The 18,788-nt window shown below is 39.4% G+C and overlaps 1 protein-coding gene across 1 annotated transcript in view; it reads left to right on the top strand.

Annotated features, from left to right (window-relative positions):
• Nucleotides 1-18,788, top strand: part of ATG7 (autophagy related 7) — a 243,980-nt gene that overhangs the window by 115,367 nt on the left and 109,825 nt on the right. The window contains exon 18 of the mRNA XM_065884527.1: nt 10,930-11,052. Within this exon, the coding sequence (XP_065740599.1) occupies nt 10,930-11,052 (123 nt within the window). The remainder of the gene's footprint in view (nt 1-10,929; nt 11,053-18,788) is intronic.

The following is an 18,788-nucleotide window of genomic DNA, read 5'->3' as shown; positions in this document are numbered from 1 at the left end:
TGGCTCCTATTTGCATGGAATATCTTTTTTTAAAAAGCAACTTGAGGGGGCTTCCCTGGTGGCGCAGTGGTTGAGAGTCCTCCTGCCGAGGCAGGGGACGCGGGTTCGTGCCCTGGTCTGGGAGGATCCCACATGCCGCGGAGCGACTGGGCACGTGAGCCATGGCCGCTGGGCCTGCGCGTCCGGAGCCTGTGCTCCGCAACGGGAGAGGCCACAGCAGTGAGAGGCCCGCGTAACGCAAAAAAAAAAAAAAAAAAAAAAAAAAAAAAAAAAAAAAAAAGCAACTTGAGGGAATTCCCTGGCGGTCCAGTAGTTAGGACTTGGTGCTTCCACTGCTGGGGCTGGGTTCCATCCCCGGCTGGGCAACTACGATCCCGCAAGCTGTGCCGCTTAGCCAAAAAAAGACTTCACTGAGATATCTTGATATATAAAAATTATATATATTTAAGGTATACAAATTACTGTTTTGATATGTATATGTATATATATAGTGAAATAATCACCACAGTCAAGCTAATCAACATATCCATCACCTCCAGCACCAGTAGTTACCATTATGTGTGTGTGTGTGTGTGTGTGTGTATGTTGAGAAGTTTAATTTCAGATCTATCCTATTAGCACATCTCAAGTATACAATATAGTATTGTTAACTGTCATCACCGTGCCATACATTAGATCTCTAGAGCTTACTCATCTTGCATAATTGAAAGTGCATGGAATATCTTTTTCTCTTCTTTTACTTTCAACTTATTTGTGTCTTTTAATCAAAAATGAATCTCAAGTAGACAGCATATAGTTGGATCACGCTTTTTTAATGCATTTTGCTATGTCTGCCTTTTAGTTGGAGTCTAATTCATTTACATTTAATGTAATTACTGATAAGATTTACATTTGCAATGTTGCTATTTGTTTTCTATGTGTCTCTTGTCTTTTTTCTTTCTGTATTTCTCAATTACCACCTTCTTTTGCGTTAAATAGATATTTTCTAATATACCATTTTAATTCCCTTGTCTTTTTTTTAATTTTTTTAGTTAATTTCTCAGTGGCTGCCCTGGAAATCACAATTAACATCTTAATTTATAACAGTGTAATTTGGTTTATCATCAGCTTAATTTCATTAGTATACAGAAACTTTGCTGCTGTATTTTACACATAGGAGAGGAAAATTACAACAGAAATATATTTAGTCTTTTTTTTTTTTGCGGTACAGGGGCCTCTTACTGTTGTGGCCTCTCCTGTTGCAGAGCACAGGCTCCGGACGCGCAGGCCCAGCGGCCATGGCTCACGGGCCCAGCTGCTCCGCGGCGTGCGGGATCCCCCCAGACCGGGGCACGAACCTGTGTCCCCTGCGTCGGCAGGCGGACTCTCAACCACTGCGCCACCAGGGAAGCCCTATTTAGTGTTTTATATTTATCTATACAGTTACCTTTACCTGTGTTCTTTTCTAAATGTGGATTTGAGTTACTGTCTAGTATTCTTTCATTTCAGCCTGAAGGACTCCCTTTAGTGTCTCTGACAGGGCAGGTTTGCTAGTGATGAATTCTTTGTTTTCTGTTTATCTTGGAATGTGTTAATTTCTCCTTCATTTTTGAAGGTTAGTTTTGCTGGGCATGGAATCCTTGGTTGAGAATTTCTTTTTCTTTCAGCACTTTGAGTATTTAATTACACTACTTTTGGCCCCTGTGGTTTCTGATGAGAAATTGGCTGTTAATGATTCCTTTTACATGATAGGCTCTTTCTTGTGTTTACAGGAGTCTCCCTTTGTCTTTTTACAGTTTGGTTATGTGGTATGGATCTTGTTGAGTTTATTCTACTTGGAGTTGAGCTTCTTGGATGTATAGATTAATGTTTTTCATCAAATTTGGGACGTTTTCTCCCATTATTTCCTCAAGTATTCTTTCTGCCCTTTTCTGTCTCTCCTATCTTCTGAAACTCCTATTATGCATATGTTGGTATGCTTGATGGATATTTGAGGCTGTATTCATTTTTCTTCATTCTTTTTTCTTTCTGTTCCTCAGACTGGATAGTGTCAGTTGACCTATCTTCATGTTCAATGATTCTTTCTTCAATGATTCTTTCTTCAACTTGCCCAAATCTACTGTTGAGTGTCTCTCATGAATTTTTCAGTTGTACTTTTTAACTCCAGAATGTCTCTTGGGTTCTTTTTTATAATTTCTCTATTGGTATTCTGTATTTTGGTGAGGTATTGTTCTCATACTTTCTTTTAGTTATTTGTACATGTTTTTTTTAGTTCTTTGAACATACTTAAATAGCTGTTTTAAAGTCTTTGTCTAGTAGGTTCCTCAGGGACAGTTGTTATAGACTGATTTTGTTTTTGTTTTGTGAGTAGGACATACTTTCTTGTTTCTTTGTAATTTTTTGTTGAGAACTGGACATTTTCAATAATATCATGCCACAATTCTGGGAATCAGATCCTCACCCTTCTCTGTGGTTTATTGTTATTCCTTGCTGCTCCTGTTGTTTTTTATTTAGTGACTTCTCTAAACTAATTTCATTAAGTTTGTATTCTTTGTCCTGTGTGGCCATCAAGTTTCTCCTCAGTTAGCTTAGTGGTCATCTAATGATTGGATAAAGATTTTCTTAAATGCTTGGAACCAGTAAGTCCCCCAGTCTTTGCTGGGGGGCTCTGTGTGCATACTGGGGCATGCCTTTTGGGCTCAGATGGGCAGTTAAGAACCCTGCCTCACCCTTCATGTCCTACTTGCACACATCCTCGCGATCAGCTAGAGGTGAGAGCTTCAGGCCTTCTCAGATATTTCCTGAGCATGTGCGTGACTTTGGGCATGCACCTAGCTGTGTGCCTGTGCATAGTCTTCTAGATTCCTAAGATTATGGAATTCCCCCAGATTTTCCTTTTAAGCTTTTTAGTCAGCTTATTGTTGCTTCAACTGTTATTTAACATCTCAGGAGATCACAGTGTTAAACAGTTGCTCCTGATACTTTTCAACAACTGGTCCCAGGAAAAAGTCTTTCACACAGGGTGAGTTCTGAGTTTGGTTGAATAAAGACAACAAACAAGTAGGGTCTTCCTTCCAAACAAGTGACAGTTTTGTGAATATGGGGTCAGAGCTCCTTCAGAGCTCCAAATTGCCTCCTCCAGTGGCTGCCAGGCTTGTTTTCAGTGTGGTAGTGTGTTGGTTTTCAAGGCTACAGTCAAGCTAGAAGGGGAAAAGGGACAGAAATGGGGCAAGTTAAGATACCACAAACCTCATTGTTTTTACTGTGAATCAGTTGCTTTTCTTAATTTCTCCTCAGATTTTGTTAGTATTCTCTTTTCTTTTATGGAAGAGAGCATTTCCAGAGGTCCTTATTCCACTATTTTCACTGACATCACTTTGTGTCATCTTTTCTGTACTTATCAAGCCCTATTTAGTGATAATAATTGTATTCTGAGTAATAAATGCAAAAAAAGGTAATAAATGAATAGCATTTCTGTTGCTCTTTGTCAGTGATTCAAGTCATAATCTTTTTTTTAATCTAAGTGGGGAGATAGGTATGGAGTTGGATCCCCATTGTAGAAATGAGCAGACTCAGAAAGATGAAGTGTTTTGCCCAGTGTTGCCAAATTACTGTCCATTGCATTTTGACTCCCAGTTTTCAGTTCTTTCCTTCTACTCAGTTGGCCTCAGTAAATTTGTGATTTTGGTACATGAAGATACCAAGATGTAATATTATTTGGCTTTTTTTTAGTACAGTTGTATGTTGCACCATAAGAAGTTTGGTTAAAATACTAAAGTGTTGGAACTTTCATACCATTGTCAATTATCTCAATTTGAAAGCTATTCAGTGTTTTTTTTGTTTTTTTTGTTTTTTGCGGTATGCGGGCCTCTCACTGTTGTGGCCTCTCCCGTTGCGGAGCACAGGCTCAGCGGCCATGGCCCACAGGCCCAGCCCCTCCGCGGTATGTGGGATCTTCCCGGACCGGGGCACGAACGCGCGTCCCCTGCATTGGCAGGCGGACTCTCAACCACTGCGCCACCAGGGAAGCCCTATTCAGTGTTTTGATTTAAAATCTCCTGTATCCTTTAAATTACCATTGTGCCCATTTTACATTTGGATGCCTAAGAAAAGGGTACACTATACAGTGACTTTAGGGAAAGGACAAGAGACTTATCTGTTTTATATTTTTGACATGCCAATAATTATCCTGATTAATGCTATAATTTTGACATGCTATTACACGTTTCTTTAACTTTGCTTGTGTTTTTATTTATATTATGAAATTAGATCAATTTACAGGAAAGAAGAACTAATCTTAAAAATCTCATATCTTTTCAGACTCACTTTTTAAAAATTTTTATACAGTTCTTAAAGGTTACACTCCATTTACAGTTATTGCAAAATATTGGCTATATTCCCCGTGTTGTACAATACATCCTTGTAACCTGTCTTACACCCAATACTTTGTACCTCCCACTCCAACCCTGTATTGCCCCTGCTATTAAATATCTTGAACTCAGAGCTGCCCTCCTTTTTTTAAAGTTTGACCTTATAAGTCCTACCTGTGTCTAAATAGAATAAGTTAACAGCAGCTGATTTAGTTAGGATGATAGCTACATGTTTCCATATGAAGCCGTTTTCTCATCCATTATCTGCTTTATATCACTGACGTATATAGAAATAGGAACAAAGTTACTGAACATCTGGTTGATATTTGAAAATGCCATCGACTGCTGACTACCAGGGACAGTGAGGCAGAGTATTTCTTTCAGTCCCTTTGGCAACTCAGTGTGCCATGGAGAGTAGTGGGGTCAGAGAAGACAAAAGGGAAAAAAGATCACCGGGAGTGGAATTAATCAAGGAAGATTCTTGCAGTTGATACTTGAGCTGAACTTTGAAGTGCAAGACCTCATTTGTTAGGAAAGACAAGAGATCATTCTAGGTAGGCCAGCACCAAGAGGTAATGAGAAGGGAGCTGAAGCTTTTCCAAGGTGATGGTCCCAGGAAGGAGCTGGGAGTAGTGAAGGTGGAACAGTCATGTTGTAAGGGCTGCTGAAATCAGGACTTTTTTCCTCTTCTTTGATTCTTTTTTATGATGATGAGAGAAATCCTGGGGCACCAAGAGACAGAAACTGATCAAGGGGCTTCCTGGTGTTACTAGCCGTGCTTCCAGCTCATTATCCAAAGTGGGGGCTTCTCTACCCTGGCATGGCTCCCTCAGCAAAAGTACTGGAAAACAGAGAGTTTTGCCCTCAACTTGAAGTAAAGTCTCTGCAGACGACTGGGTGACTGTCCCTCAGAAGGGAGTGTTTTGACTCTTCTTTCATGGATTCTCATAGGATGGGAACTAAGGGTCCTGGTGGCTTCTAGCCATACTCTTTCATTACCCTATCTGGGATATTGGGCAAGCTTTTCCTAAGTTTTTTTTAGAAATCATGACCCATGTATATTTTTAAATCATCAAGAGCAAATAAGTACAATTTCTAAACAACAAAGACTTTAAATAAGAGTTTTACAGACACTGTGTGTTCCCATCCCCTTTTGAAAATATATTAGCTATGTTTTTAGGTAGGGCACACAGTTCCTCTTGTCCTTGTTTAAGAATAACAGACAAGAGTTGCAAACTGTGAATCCATTCTGCTTCTCATGAACTGAAAGTCACTGCATGGTGTAGTCAGGAGATCTTAGACTCTATGAAAGGCATTCCACAGAGAGCCATCCAACAATTGGAGGATTCTGGAGGGACTTAAATGCCTAGCTGGACAGTATAGTTTTGATCTAGTAGCCACCAAAGAGTCTCAGCAAGAGAAGTGATATTCCTAAAATCATGTTTTAAGAAGAGGTTCTCCCATCTTTGTCCAGGGGTATGTGCTCATATACATCATGAATAAAGATCACCTAGCCTTACAGAATAGTTAAGGAAGGAAAACTGTGTCCGTTAGGAAAGGATCTGTATCTTCATACTGAAAGAATCATTATTATTTCTCCACTTAGCAAAGTACCTTTAGAATACTTACAGCCTTCCAAAATGTAATGTGTACAAGACCACATATTATATAATTTACTTAAGAGGTGTTCTATGTTTTATGACAGGTTGTTGCAGTGCTCAAATTCATTGTGATAGTATCTTTTTTTTTGATAATTTAAAACACATTTTTCCCCTTTAAGAAGGTTAAGATGTTTGTAGAGGAAAAAAAACTCCTCCTACGTTTTATAAGCTGCTTATACTTGTAACACAGATTAACTTTCCTGCACATAAAGGGAATACTGGAAAACTCTTGCATGATTAAATATGCCCCTAAGGGATTAAGTTTTTCCACATATTTTTCAAGCCAGAGCTATTAATAATGCTTCAGCCTTAAACTTGCTGTACATCCTGATTATGGGGGAGGCCTTCACTCATTCTGCCCTTGCTGCTAGTTTTTTCACTGTCCAGGTTTGTAGCACTACACAATTAGCTGTGGAAACGTAGGCTTGAAATCTCAGAGAATAATTAAGGTCTGACAAAGTGCCATCTCTGGAGTTACTCCAAATTTTTTTTCAAAGTTTTTGCCCGTTTTTCACTCCCATGTCGTCTTTTTTTTTTTAACCTTACTAGCACAAAGTAGCTGTTTAATTAGTTTAGTAGTTCACCCATGAATAAGTGATCACTGGATGGACCTAGAGATTATCTTACTAAGTGAATTAAGACAGAAAGAGAGACAAATACCATATGATATCACTTATGTGGGATCTAAAAAAAAAAATACAAATGAACTTACTTACAAAATGGAAATAGACCCACGGGCAGAGAAAACTAACATACAGTTACCAAGGGGGAAAAGAGAGGAGGGATAAATTAGGAGTTTGACATCAACTTATACATATTACTGTATATAAAATAGATAACCAACAAGGACCAACTCTGTAGCACAGGGAATTATACTCAGTATTCTGTAATAACCTGTACGGGGAAAGAATCTAAAAAGAATATATATATATATATATATATATATATATATATATATATATATATAGCTGAATCACTGCTGAATACCTGAAACTAGCACAACATCATAAATGAGCTATATGTCAATTAAAAAATAAATTAAAAAAATAAAAACAGCAATATTAATATCATGCCTCTTAAAAAAAAAGTGAGTTCACTAAACACACAGCATTTAGCATTTCAAAAAAGATCACTTACTTTCTATGCACATTATTCCTGAGATAACATTCTGGTTTGTAAGGACTCCCATAATTACTGAGGCATTCAATTATTAAGTGCCTTTTTATCCAGGCATTGGATTGTCAAATTAATTTACTGTGGCTAATCAGCCAAAGACTGTACTTCGTTAATGCCTTGGGGCAACAGTCATCCCCTGCCTCTCCAGCTCTCCACGTTCCGTCTCTCTGTCCCTCCAGCCTGCAGGTCTTTCCTCACCAGCCTCAGGTCCCTTCATCGCTGCTCACTAGCCCCTCAAATTCTTTGACCCTTTCTGGCCAGTCCTCAAGCTTATTAGAAGGGTCCTTAACTACCTTTCTCCCCAAACTTATATTTTCTGTCCTGAGCAGGGGCTTTAGGTTGCTTAGGGCTCTTCATGCGCTGCTGATCAGCTGCCCTTCTCACATTCCCCACCCAGCTGCCCCAGACTGTCATCACCCCCCTCAAGCTCCATGTCCCACCCCATCCCCTTTTCTGGCAGCAGATGACCTTGCTGCCTGCTGTTCAGACCATAGAGTTCCTCGGCCCCCAGTTCCCTTCTCTCCTAACTTAACACTTCATCTGCTTTGCTGGTCCCTACCTACACACTTCTGTGCCTGGGGCAGAGCCACCCCTCGTTTCTAGCTCCAACTTCTTCATTAGGACTTCAGAGTTCTTCCTCTTCTTCTGAGAACTTTCTCCAGCACTGAAGAAAAAAATAAAAACTAAGTTGAGATTTTAATATTATTTGATGAAGTAATATGTGCACATGGTTTTAAAAATTCATGTAGGGGCTTCCCTGGTGGCGCAGTGGTTGGGAGTCCGCCTGCCGATGCAGGGGACGCGGGTTCGTGCCCCGGTCTGGGAAGATCCCACATGCCGCGGAGCGGCTGGGCCCGTGAGCCATGGCCGCTGAGCCTGTGCATCCGGAGCCTGTGCTCCGCAACGGGAGAGGCCACAACAGTGAGAGGCCCACGTACCGCAAAAAAAAAAAAAAAAAAGAAAAAATTCATGTAGTGTAGAAGAATGTACAGAGGCAACTACTTGATGTCAGGTGTGTGTGTGTGTGTGTGTGTGTGTGTGTGTGTGTGTGTGTGTGTGTATTCTTCCAGAGATATTATATGCAAAAACAAGCCTATGCGTATGTGCATTTCCCTTTCTTCCTCTCTCCTCCTCCACCTTTACTTTAAAAATATTAATACTAGACCCATGGTCTGGACATTGCTTTTTAATATATCTCTGTCTTGGAAATCAGTTTATGTTAGTACTATAGAACCACCTCATTCTTTTTTTTTTTTAATCTTTATTGGAGTATAATTACTTCACAATACTGTGTTAGTTTCTGTTGCACAGAAGGTGAATCAACCATATGCATACATGTATCCCCGTATCTCCTCCCTCTTGCATCTCCCTCCCACTCTCCCTATCCCACCTCTCTAGGTTATCACAAAGCACCTAGCTGATCTGCTTGTGCTATGCTGCTGCTTCCCGCTAGCTAACTGTTTTACATTCGGTAGTGTATGTATGTCGATGCTGCTCTCACTTCGCCCCAGCCTCCTGCCCCCCCCCACTGTGTCCTCAAGTCCATTCTGTACGTCTACGTCTTTATTCCTGCCCTGCCACTAGGTTCATCAGTACCATTTTTTTTTTTTTTAGAGTCCATATATATGTGTTAGCACTACAATGAGGTATCACCTCACACTGGTCAGAATGGCCATCATGAAAAAATCTAGAAACAGTAAATGCTGGAAAGGGTGTGGTGAAAAGGGGACCCTATTACACTGTTGGTGGGAATGTAAATTGATACAACCACTATGGAGAACAGTATGGAGTTTCCTTAAAAAACTAAAAATAGAACTGCCTCATTCTTTTAATGGATCCTTATTATGTCCTTGATTGTAAATATACCACAATTTAGTTAATTAGTCCCCTTTAAAAGGGTAGTTATTCTTAATCTTTTGTTGCTGCAAACGGTGTTGCAGTGAGTGTCCTTACACATCAGTCTTTGTGCCCATGCAGGCAGGGTAAAAGCAGGAATGGTGTGGGCATGCTGCTTAAGAGTCAACATTCTCATCGTCAGGTTTTCTTTAAAATGTCTACTGTGTAAACTAAAAGATAATTGAATATTGAAGAATATTGAAAAAAAGGGAATCACAATTCCCCAACCCTCAACAACAACAAAAAGTCGTTGAAAAGTCTTTGAAGTGGAATTGCTGAATTGAAGGGCTTATACATTTTTATTTCTGAATGGAGAAAAAAATTTTCTAATTCTTTTTTCTATATCGTGTGTCATTGCTTCTCCAACCTTTCTGTTCATGTGTTGATTTCTTAGATTTATCTTCAATGTCTGCTATCTTTTTGAAACTTTCATCTCTTTATTTATTCTGAGTTTTGAGAGAATTTCCAAGGCATAATGGTTCAGTGTTTGCTTTCTGCAGTTCACAGTTCTTACGATTGTTGAATTCCTAAACGTGAAAGTCATTTTGTGTGTGTGTGTGTGTGTGTGTGTGTGTGGTTTGCTTTTAGGTAGTCGTATGTTCTTACATTGTTCTCAGAAGACTAGTGGTCTCCTATCTTTTGACCTTTTTGTTGAAGGACAACATGTATATGAAAACATGCTTGATAGTTTTTCACAAAGTATACCTTTGTAACCAGAACCCAGATAAAGGAACAAATAGTACCAACATCTCAGGACCTCTCCTGTGCCCAATTCCAATTACAGTCCTTCAATGGCTAACCACTCTCCTGACTTTTACACCACAGGTTCATTTTTTTAAAAAAACTTTATGTAACTGTAATCCTGTAGCACATACTGCTTCTCCCTTCTCTTGTTTCACATTATGTTTGTGAGAACTATGTATATTGTTGCGTGTAGTTGTCTGTTTATTTCTGTATGTTATTCCATTGTATGAATAAACCACAGTTTGTTAATTCATTCTACTGTTGATGGACACTTGTGTAGTTTCTAGTTTGAGGCTATCATGAATAGTGCTTCTATGGATACTTTTGTTCAGGTCTTTTGATGCACATATGTACATATTTTTTGTTGGATGTATATATCTAGGAGTAGAATTTCATGATCACAGGGCATATACATGTTAAACCTTTAAAGCATTTATCTCATTTTGCCTTCCGATGAGAATACTGGTGGTTCCACCTCCTTGTCAGTACTTGGTATTTTCTTTTTCATTTTAGCCATTCTGGTAGGTATGAATTAGTAGTTCATTGTGGTTTTAGTTGTCATTTTCCTGATAACTTGTAATGTTGAGCAACTTTTCATATGTTTATTGACTATTTGGGCAACTTCTTTTGTGATATGCCTGGTGAAATTCATTTTTACATTAAAAATAATTTTTTAATACATTTTACTAGCAGGTAGGCCACATTTCCCACCCTTTTGTCCCCACCATTTCCCTTTATCCTTAAAAATTTTTTTTCTTGGCTCTTCTCTTGACTGTTGTTTTTCTCCTAAAAAGTGAACTTTAGAATCAGCAACCTCAACTCGTCTAGAAGTTTTAGTGAATTTGCATGTAACTTACTTTGTTGGAGAAATACCGTCATCTAAATTTGAAGATGATGTTGTCATTCTTTCTAAGAAAGAGAAAATAATAAATCGTAAGCCCTCACAGTTGTTTGCCTACCATATTGATTTTTCCCATATTTAATTTTTAATTCTAGTTTTAGTTCCATTTTTGACAAGTGATTATTAGAAGTAAAACTCTCTTAATATGCGTCTAAAGCCTACAGCCCCCTTAAATACATCTATATGTATAAATATCTTACAGGTTCTTGATCAGTATGAACGAGAAGGATTTAATTTCCTGGTGAAGGTGTTTAATTCTTCACATTCCTTCTTAGAGGATTTGACTGGTCTTACGTTGCTGCATCAAGAGACCCAGGCTGCTGAGGTAAGACTAAAACAAGCATTTTGTTCAGAAGACTGATGTGTTTCAAACCTGTTTGATAATTGGATTTATGGAAAAGGAAGGAAGCAGTTCATTACAATTTTTCCTTAGGACAAAATCACTAAATAATCTGCTAGTTATCAGAAAATGAGCTTTCTGCAGTAGCTGGATGACGCCATGTGCAGGTATTGTGTGGTAGGTTCCAGATGCACAAAATTGCTGATAAAGGAAGTACAGGTTATTGATTTCCAAGCACCTCTGGTCCTTACTGAAGAACAGCATGCCTGTGACCCTTGGAGGGTTGGCTGTGATGTCCATACATCAAAATGCAAGTCAGGGAAGACATTGGACTCTGGCCATGTCTTTTATTTCACAGCTGAACCCATCTTTGTAGGCCACTGAACCTCACCACAAAATGGCTTCCTCAGTTACAACCTAAGAGAGTTTTGTTTTGCTTGTCATTTAGAATATTTTGCAAATCGTAATTTCCTGGGTTGCTACCTGTGTGTGTGTGTGTGTGTGTGTGTGTGTGTGTGTGTTTTAAGACTGGGATTACAAACTAGATTATCATTTTGCTTTTCCAAATGCTCACTGTACTTAGAAAAGGGTATGCTGTGTATGTGTGGCACCGTTGGGTCACTTGGCCAAACAGACAGTTCCTCAAAATGGATGAATGAGATTAAATGAGATTAAACCAACATCTCTCCCCGCCATTCCCTACCCACCTCCAACCCCCACCCCACCCCACCCCCACCCAGTAGCCTAGGTAAAGAAGCTCTTAGGAAAAATGTGGCCTGTCGTAGTGTTTCCGTAAGCTGATAAGGAAAACCTTGAGTGCCTGTATCCTATTGGAGTGGAATACTTGCAAAGTTACCATCAGTCCCACAGTAACTGATGTTGAGAGTAACATAGTTCCTCTGTTGAGTAACAGATGTTGAGTAACATAGTTGATTGATTTCTGCCTGGGGTTTTGTATGCTCAACATTGGGGGAAGCCCCAGTGGTCAGTGAGTGATGGTCAAGCCCAATACTGCAGTAGCTGGTGGTGAAAAGGCTGGTGTTTGGAAGACTGGAACTAGCCTGAGTATAGGAAAACGATGTAGAAATAGCAGAAGGAAATCTTGTGACGCTTTCAGCAGCCACCCCAGAAAATCATGGTAGTGCTCTTCTAGTGCTAGACTTAGAGCTGAAACTGATTCTTCTTTGACTTGATTTGGTGTCCTCTGGGCATTCAGCAGATGCAATCTTCCACTTAAGACCAATAGTTAGACCCACATAGGGTATCTTAGCTTCATTTTCAGGAGATGAATGGCATCTCTGCAGGACTCTAAGAGATGTTGAGATGTTCCTCAGAGCTGTGATTGGCTTCCCAGACATGGTTCAGAGTATTATGTTGATCATGGCTGCCATTTTTTCTTTTGAGCAGCACTGATGGCAAGGGAAAAATAACTTACGGGTCTTTTCAACCACGCAGTCATTTGACTAGTTGGCTGGCGGAATTTTTCCACCCAGCTAGAAATAATTCACATACTTCTCTTTAACTGCCTGGAAGAATTGCAACTTGAAATTGATCCCATGTTTCACTCTTTAAAAACAGAGCAGATGCTCGGATAATGGGCCGATTCCTTCATTAAACCTGGCTTGTTTTGCGTTTTGGTTGGTCATACATTCGTAATCTTTTCAAAGACCCAGAAGGAGAAGGGGAAGTTTGAGAGCAATAGCAGCTAGGTGGTAGGGCAGAAGGGGGTATGATTTCATCCACGAGTCTTATCTTTCTTTTTGAAGTTTTCCTCTATTAAATTGCATTTATAGTTTTGGAATCATAAGTTACACATCAAATTTTAGATTAGAGGTGGTAAACTTGTTGGCCTATGAGCCCGATACGGCTTACAGGTGTGTTTTGTTTGGCCTACCCTATGTGTTAAATTCTGAATAAAGCCAACATTTAAAAATTATGAGTTTTACCTAAAAATATGAACGTTCCCATTTCCAGCTTCTTTGAAAAATCAGATCTGGCAACCCCAGGCCTGCATTCCTTAATAGTGATATTAGCCGGAGCCAAGAAGAAAATTTTATAGATAAATAATGCACCTGATACAAAGTTTTATAGGCATAAAAATATTCTGTGTGGAAAGGAAACCTTCCTCCTGCACCTGTCCCTTAACACCCAGTTCTCTTCCTGGAGACACACACTGCTGTTAGTTTCTTGCCCAAAGGTATTCTTTAGGTGAGGATGCTCTGTTTAGAAGATGTTCTTCACAGTATGGTGGTTCCTTAAAAAACTAAAAATAGAACTACCATACGACCCAACAATCCCACTACTGGGCATATACCCTGAGAAAACCATAATTCAAAAAGAGTCATGTACCACAGTGTTCACTGCAGCTCTATTTACAATAGCCAGGACATGGAAGCAACCTAAGTGTCCATCGACAGATGAATAGATAAAGAAGATGTGGCACATATATACAATGGAATATTACTCAGCCATAAAAAGAAATGAAATTGAGTTATTTGTAGTGAGGTGGATGGACCTAGAGTCTGTCATACAGAGTGAGGTAAGTCAGAAAGAGAAAAAGAAATACCATATGCTAACACATATATAAGGAATTAAAAAAATAAAAAAAGGTTATGAAGAACCTAGGGGCAGGACAGGAATAAAGATGCAGACCTAATAGAGAATGGAATTGTGGACACGGGGAGGGGGAAGGGTAAGCTGGGACAAAGTGAGGAGTGGCATGGACATATATACACTACCAAATATAAAATAGATAGCTAGTGAGAAGTGGCCGCATAGCACAGAGAGGTCAGCTCGGTGCTTTGTGACCACCTAGAGGGATGGGTTAGGGCGGGTGGGAGGGAGGTGCAAAAGGGAGGGGATATGGGGATATATGTATACGTATAGCTGATTCACTTTGTTATACAGCAGAAACTAACACATCATTGTGAAGCAATTATACTCCAATAAAGATGTTAAAAAAAAAAAAAAGAGGTTCTTCAGTTGATGACCCTTATTGGTATTGGAATTTGCAACTCCTGTCTTAGGAAAGGATTATTCTTTTTCTTAAAAAGCTCTAAATAGGACTGTGTTTTAAAAAGATAATTCTCACCAGCAGACCTCAGAGTAACAAAAATCATTGTCTTGCCTATATTATTTTACTTTACTGTGAAAAATGTGTGTGTAAATAAATAAGTATGAATATCAAAAAATATGCACTGTGTAAAGCTAGTGTTTTGATTTGCATACTTGATTCCCAGTGCATTTACAGATGTTCAGTAATAAAAATGCAAACTTCTGCGTCCCATATAGAAAGGTCCCAACTTACTTATTTTAGCAATGCAATCAGGAATGCCCAATTAATTCTCATCTTGGGCTGTTTTCACCCATCAACACTGGAATTGCAAAAGGTATGTGACAATATCATGTGATACATTGTTTACAAAATATGTATTTGTACAAACACTAGCTTAAAAAAAAAACCTTTACTGAACATCTTTTGAAAACTTGGTAGCAAGGCACTATGCTAGTGACTGAATACAGAAGTTAATGAAATGAGTTCACAGTCTAGTGTGCACAGCAGAGACGTAAATAGTGAACTCTAGTATCATCAGAAATGTTGTAGTCATTTATATATTAGGTGCTGAGGGAGCAGGGGAAGTTACTCCCTGGGGGCGTAGGGATGTCAAGGAGAACTTCCCAGGGACCAAATATTCCATTTAGTTTTAAAGGATGAGTAGGCGCTCTCTAAAAATAAGAGTTGGATTTGGGCAGGGAAAGTGTACGGAAGGAGTCGGACAGGAGGGGAGGGCCAGGGCATCCTAGGGATAAAGGACCCAGAGGCCAGGAGTCTTCAGTGTGTCACTCAGATTGTGAGCATTTAGTTGGAGTTACCTGAAATCAGATAATGTACTTTTCAGTAACAGTTTATTGACCTATAACTCACATACCATGAAATTTACCCTTTAAGAGTATACGATCTGGTGGTTTTAGTGCATTCACAGAGTTGTTAGGCTGCCGTTATTCCTAAGTTTAGTACCTTCTCATGCCCACGAAAAGGAGCTCCGTACCCACTGAGCCGTCACTCCTTGTTCCCACCTGCTCCTTGCAGTCCTGATAACCGCTCATCTCCCTGCTGTCTCGCGGGATTTGCCTATTCTGGACGTGTCACATAAATGAAACCAAACAATGCATGGCCTTTGTGTCTGATGTCTGTAACTTAGCATGATGTTTTCTAGGTTCATCCATATTGTAGCAAGGTAATTCTTCTCAATTTAAAGAAGAAAAATGTTTTGATGCTATTAAACTTTCTCCTATCCCTTAATACCTGTGTTCTGTCTCCCTAAATATATCCCCTTTATGAAGGATGAATACAAAGCTGATCCCACTAGAGACAACAAATCCCTTTATTTTCGTAGAAAGGGGCACAGAGAGAATGGATTGAGAGAGATATTCAAGACAGAATCATCCAGATTTAGTGAGATTGACCAGTGCAACCCAGTTTTTTGCACCCATCTCCCTTCCATCATCAAGTATACAAAAATGATTGCCATTATTTTAGTCCAGGTTACTAGTTTAATGATGGTGCTGTTGAGATTAATAAACAAACTGCCAGGTTGGTTTCTGTTGGAGGAGGGGTCGAGGAGCAAGGTGCAGAGTGGGGACTGGCAGTGGGGTGGAGGGGGGCACCAGACTCACAAAGGTAAGTTTGTCTTGGGGTATGATGATTTTGAGGTAGTGGAATAAATGAGTGAAAATGACTAGATGGTATTAGAGATAGGATGGAGGTAGAGTTTGGAGAAAAAGAACAGAACTGGTAGATTGATTTCACAGATAAAGTTATTCTGTTTCATTTAGCGCAATGAGGCGAAGCTGTAGAGCTAAGATGCAAGAAAACTTAAATGAGAAATGTGTGTGGTGTGTTAATTTTATTTCAAGCTGTAGATTAAAAAATTTTAAATACCCACGTCAGAAATGTTTTTGGTAATGCTAACGTTTCATAAGGAAAGGGTATTGGACAGAGATTCGTGTTCTTTGTAGCCCATCTAGCTGCCAAATTGTAGGTGCATCTGCCCATGAGGTATTAAAAGGCCCCACTCAGCTTTTCACGCTCTTAAAATGTTGCTGGCTGAGTACGGAATTTTGCATGGAGTTCTGACCTTTCCTTTCAAGACCCTTACTGAGAATGGGTTTGGATATTTGGAGATTGACCCCAGGTCCATATGGCTCCTAGATGGCTGTTTATCCCAGTTGGAACCAAAGGAAATGGCCTTAAAGTTGATGAAACACAAGATATCCAAGTCACAAAGCTGTTGAAGTGCTCACCAAATACTGTTTAAATTGCTGAATTTGTTGAAGAAAGGCTTAGTCTAAACCAAACATGTGAATGGCTTAGCCATCTTTTCATAAAATGTGCTGTGACTTATCTTCTTAGGGTTATTTTTCATCAAGTATCAGTTCACATGTACTGATTTAGTTCCAACTGTGAGTTCAACGTAGTGCTGTGGGAAACGCCAAATAATTTTCAAATTCTGTCTAACTAGAGAGAAAACACTGATTATAAGAGTTAATGAAACAAGCTATATCGGTATATCCTTGAGATACTCAAATTCCAAAATTCCATGACCCAGCTTTCTTGAAATATTTCATTGTCATTCTTGAAAGTTTGCAAGTTTCATGATTCCAAGATTAATTTTAGGCTATGTTTTCTCCCCTTGACTGATGCTGTATCATACAGTTATGTTTTTAGGATTGCAGTTACAGCATTCTTTCAAAAGAATTGCATTTTTGCTAAGCAGAAGTTGCTTTCTGCAGAATTGGGGATTAATGGATGATCATTTATAAAATAAGTTTAGCACACCAGCTATAACATAGGATGTAAGGTCATAAACAGACTAGAAATGAACAGGGCTGGGCCGATGGGTTGATTTTTTAATTAAAACTCAGATTTGGACTCATCCACTACAGAATTCAGAATTCTAGAAAATAAAATGCCCATTTCTCTCATAGCAGGAAAGTCACATGAAAAACATTATAGTCATGTGATATGACTTCATTGGCATGACAATTTACTGTTTAGCAAAGTAAATAGCACAATTAACAAGTATTTCTGCTGGGACTTTTGCACTTACACTGAGTTTTTGGCCTCTCCCCCTTACAGCTGGTTTTGATTTGGTTCCTGTGGAATATTTTTGCTTTGTTTTGTTTTGTATTTAACAACAGTCAGATACTTATGTACAGCTTCATCAAGAGCCTCCGATGACAAATATGCCTTTGGAGGCCAGTAGAAGCTGTGGGAAACCCCCGTGTCAGCACTTAAACCTGTTGCCAATGGAGAGAAATCACTCTGGGGACTGACCTAGCCTGCTCGTGAATCCACTCCTCTTTTCCCAAGCCTTCTGCTAGCCCACTTCCAACCTGCACTGGCCCATCCTGAGACTGTATCCTGCCTTGATTTTTCCTTATGGAGCAACCCCTCAAGACACAGCTTTGGCTTTCTTTCCTTAAGTGAGGGGGGAAAGGCAGAAACAGCAGGCAGAAAGCCATTTAATTCTTACATTGGAAACTAGAGCCTGATTTTTGAAATAAGGCTTGGCAGTATCCCTTCAGAGCTCACTTTATAAAATGAGTCACTTCTATTTGCTGTGAGAGCTATCTACATGGATTTGAGATGTTTAGATAAGTTGGTATTAGGGAAAGATCCAGTTGGAGGAGGGACAGTGAAGCCTGGGCAGAGTTCCCGTACCCTTTAGAAGAGGAGTCTTGGATGGTACAGCCCACTTGGAGGTGTGTGGGAGAGAGAGGGGAAGAACCATAAATGCTGAGTTCAAACAGCTAATATTAAGAAATAGAACATGGGAACTGCATCCTCCTTAAATTTTAGTCCCTATTCTGCTAGTGTTCTCATGAGTACTTGAGTCATGAGAACATTTTGTACATCAGTTTACCAAATTAAAATAAGGAGATTGAAGCAAATGTGAAATCCTTTTTAGCTCTAGTAATTCAGTGATTTTGATTCAGTATACCTGGTATGACCAAGAAGTAAAGAGATGGCCAATTTTTATATCAAAATGTTTTCAAATGCATCAGACTGATTCCTTTTTATACATTATACAAATATTCTCTGGTATTTTTCATATCTGGCTGCCATTGCTAGAAACAGTTCTGGTTGCATTCTTTTGAGACTTAGATATACCTGTACTTTGAACCTTTTAATCACTTCTCATACTTGGTACTGGTTGGTTTCTGTAGCAGTATGTAAATCCAAAATGGTGCAATCTGGCCAAATAACTTATTCTCCAGACTTCGGTACCGAGGACTTTTGGCTTCTTCATAAACTCAAGTCTCCCCTCACTTTAATTAAATATGTTTATAAAACATGCCACTCACGACCTTTTCATACAGCTTCCAAAGACAGACTCTAAAATCCTGTAGTTTTAAGTAATGGCAGCATCCTTAGAATGTTAAATGTATAATATGTGAGGAGCTTGTTTAAAAATTGGCCATATTACACTATAACATACATAGAGTGTATGAGTGCCTGAACCCAGGCTTGGTCAGAAGGCCTGAGTTCATAGCCCAGCTCCAACAAATGGCCAGGACTGCTCTGTTCACCCTTATGGGTTGTGCAGGGCAGAACCATGTGCAGTGGCCCTGTGTGAGACCTTGGGTCATTTACTTCATTGAGCTTCACGTTCCTTATCTGTAGAATGGGATCAGTAATTTCTGCTCCTCACAATTAC

The sequence above is a fragment of the Phocoena phocoena genome, chromosome 10 (genome assembly GCF_963924675.1).
Source record: "Phocoena phocoena chromosome 10, mPhoPho1.1, whole genome shotgun sequence".
Classification (NCBI taxonomy): Eukaryota; Metazoa; Chordata; class Mammalia; order Artiodactyla; family Phocoenidae; genus Phocoena; species Phocoena phocoena.
This window is presented reverse-complemented; position numbering and strand designations above follow the sequence as displayed.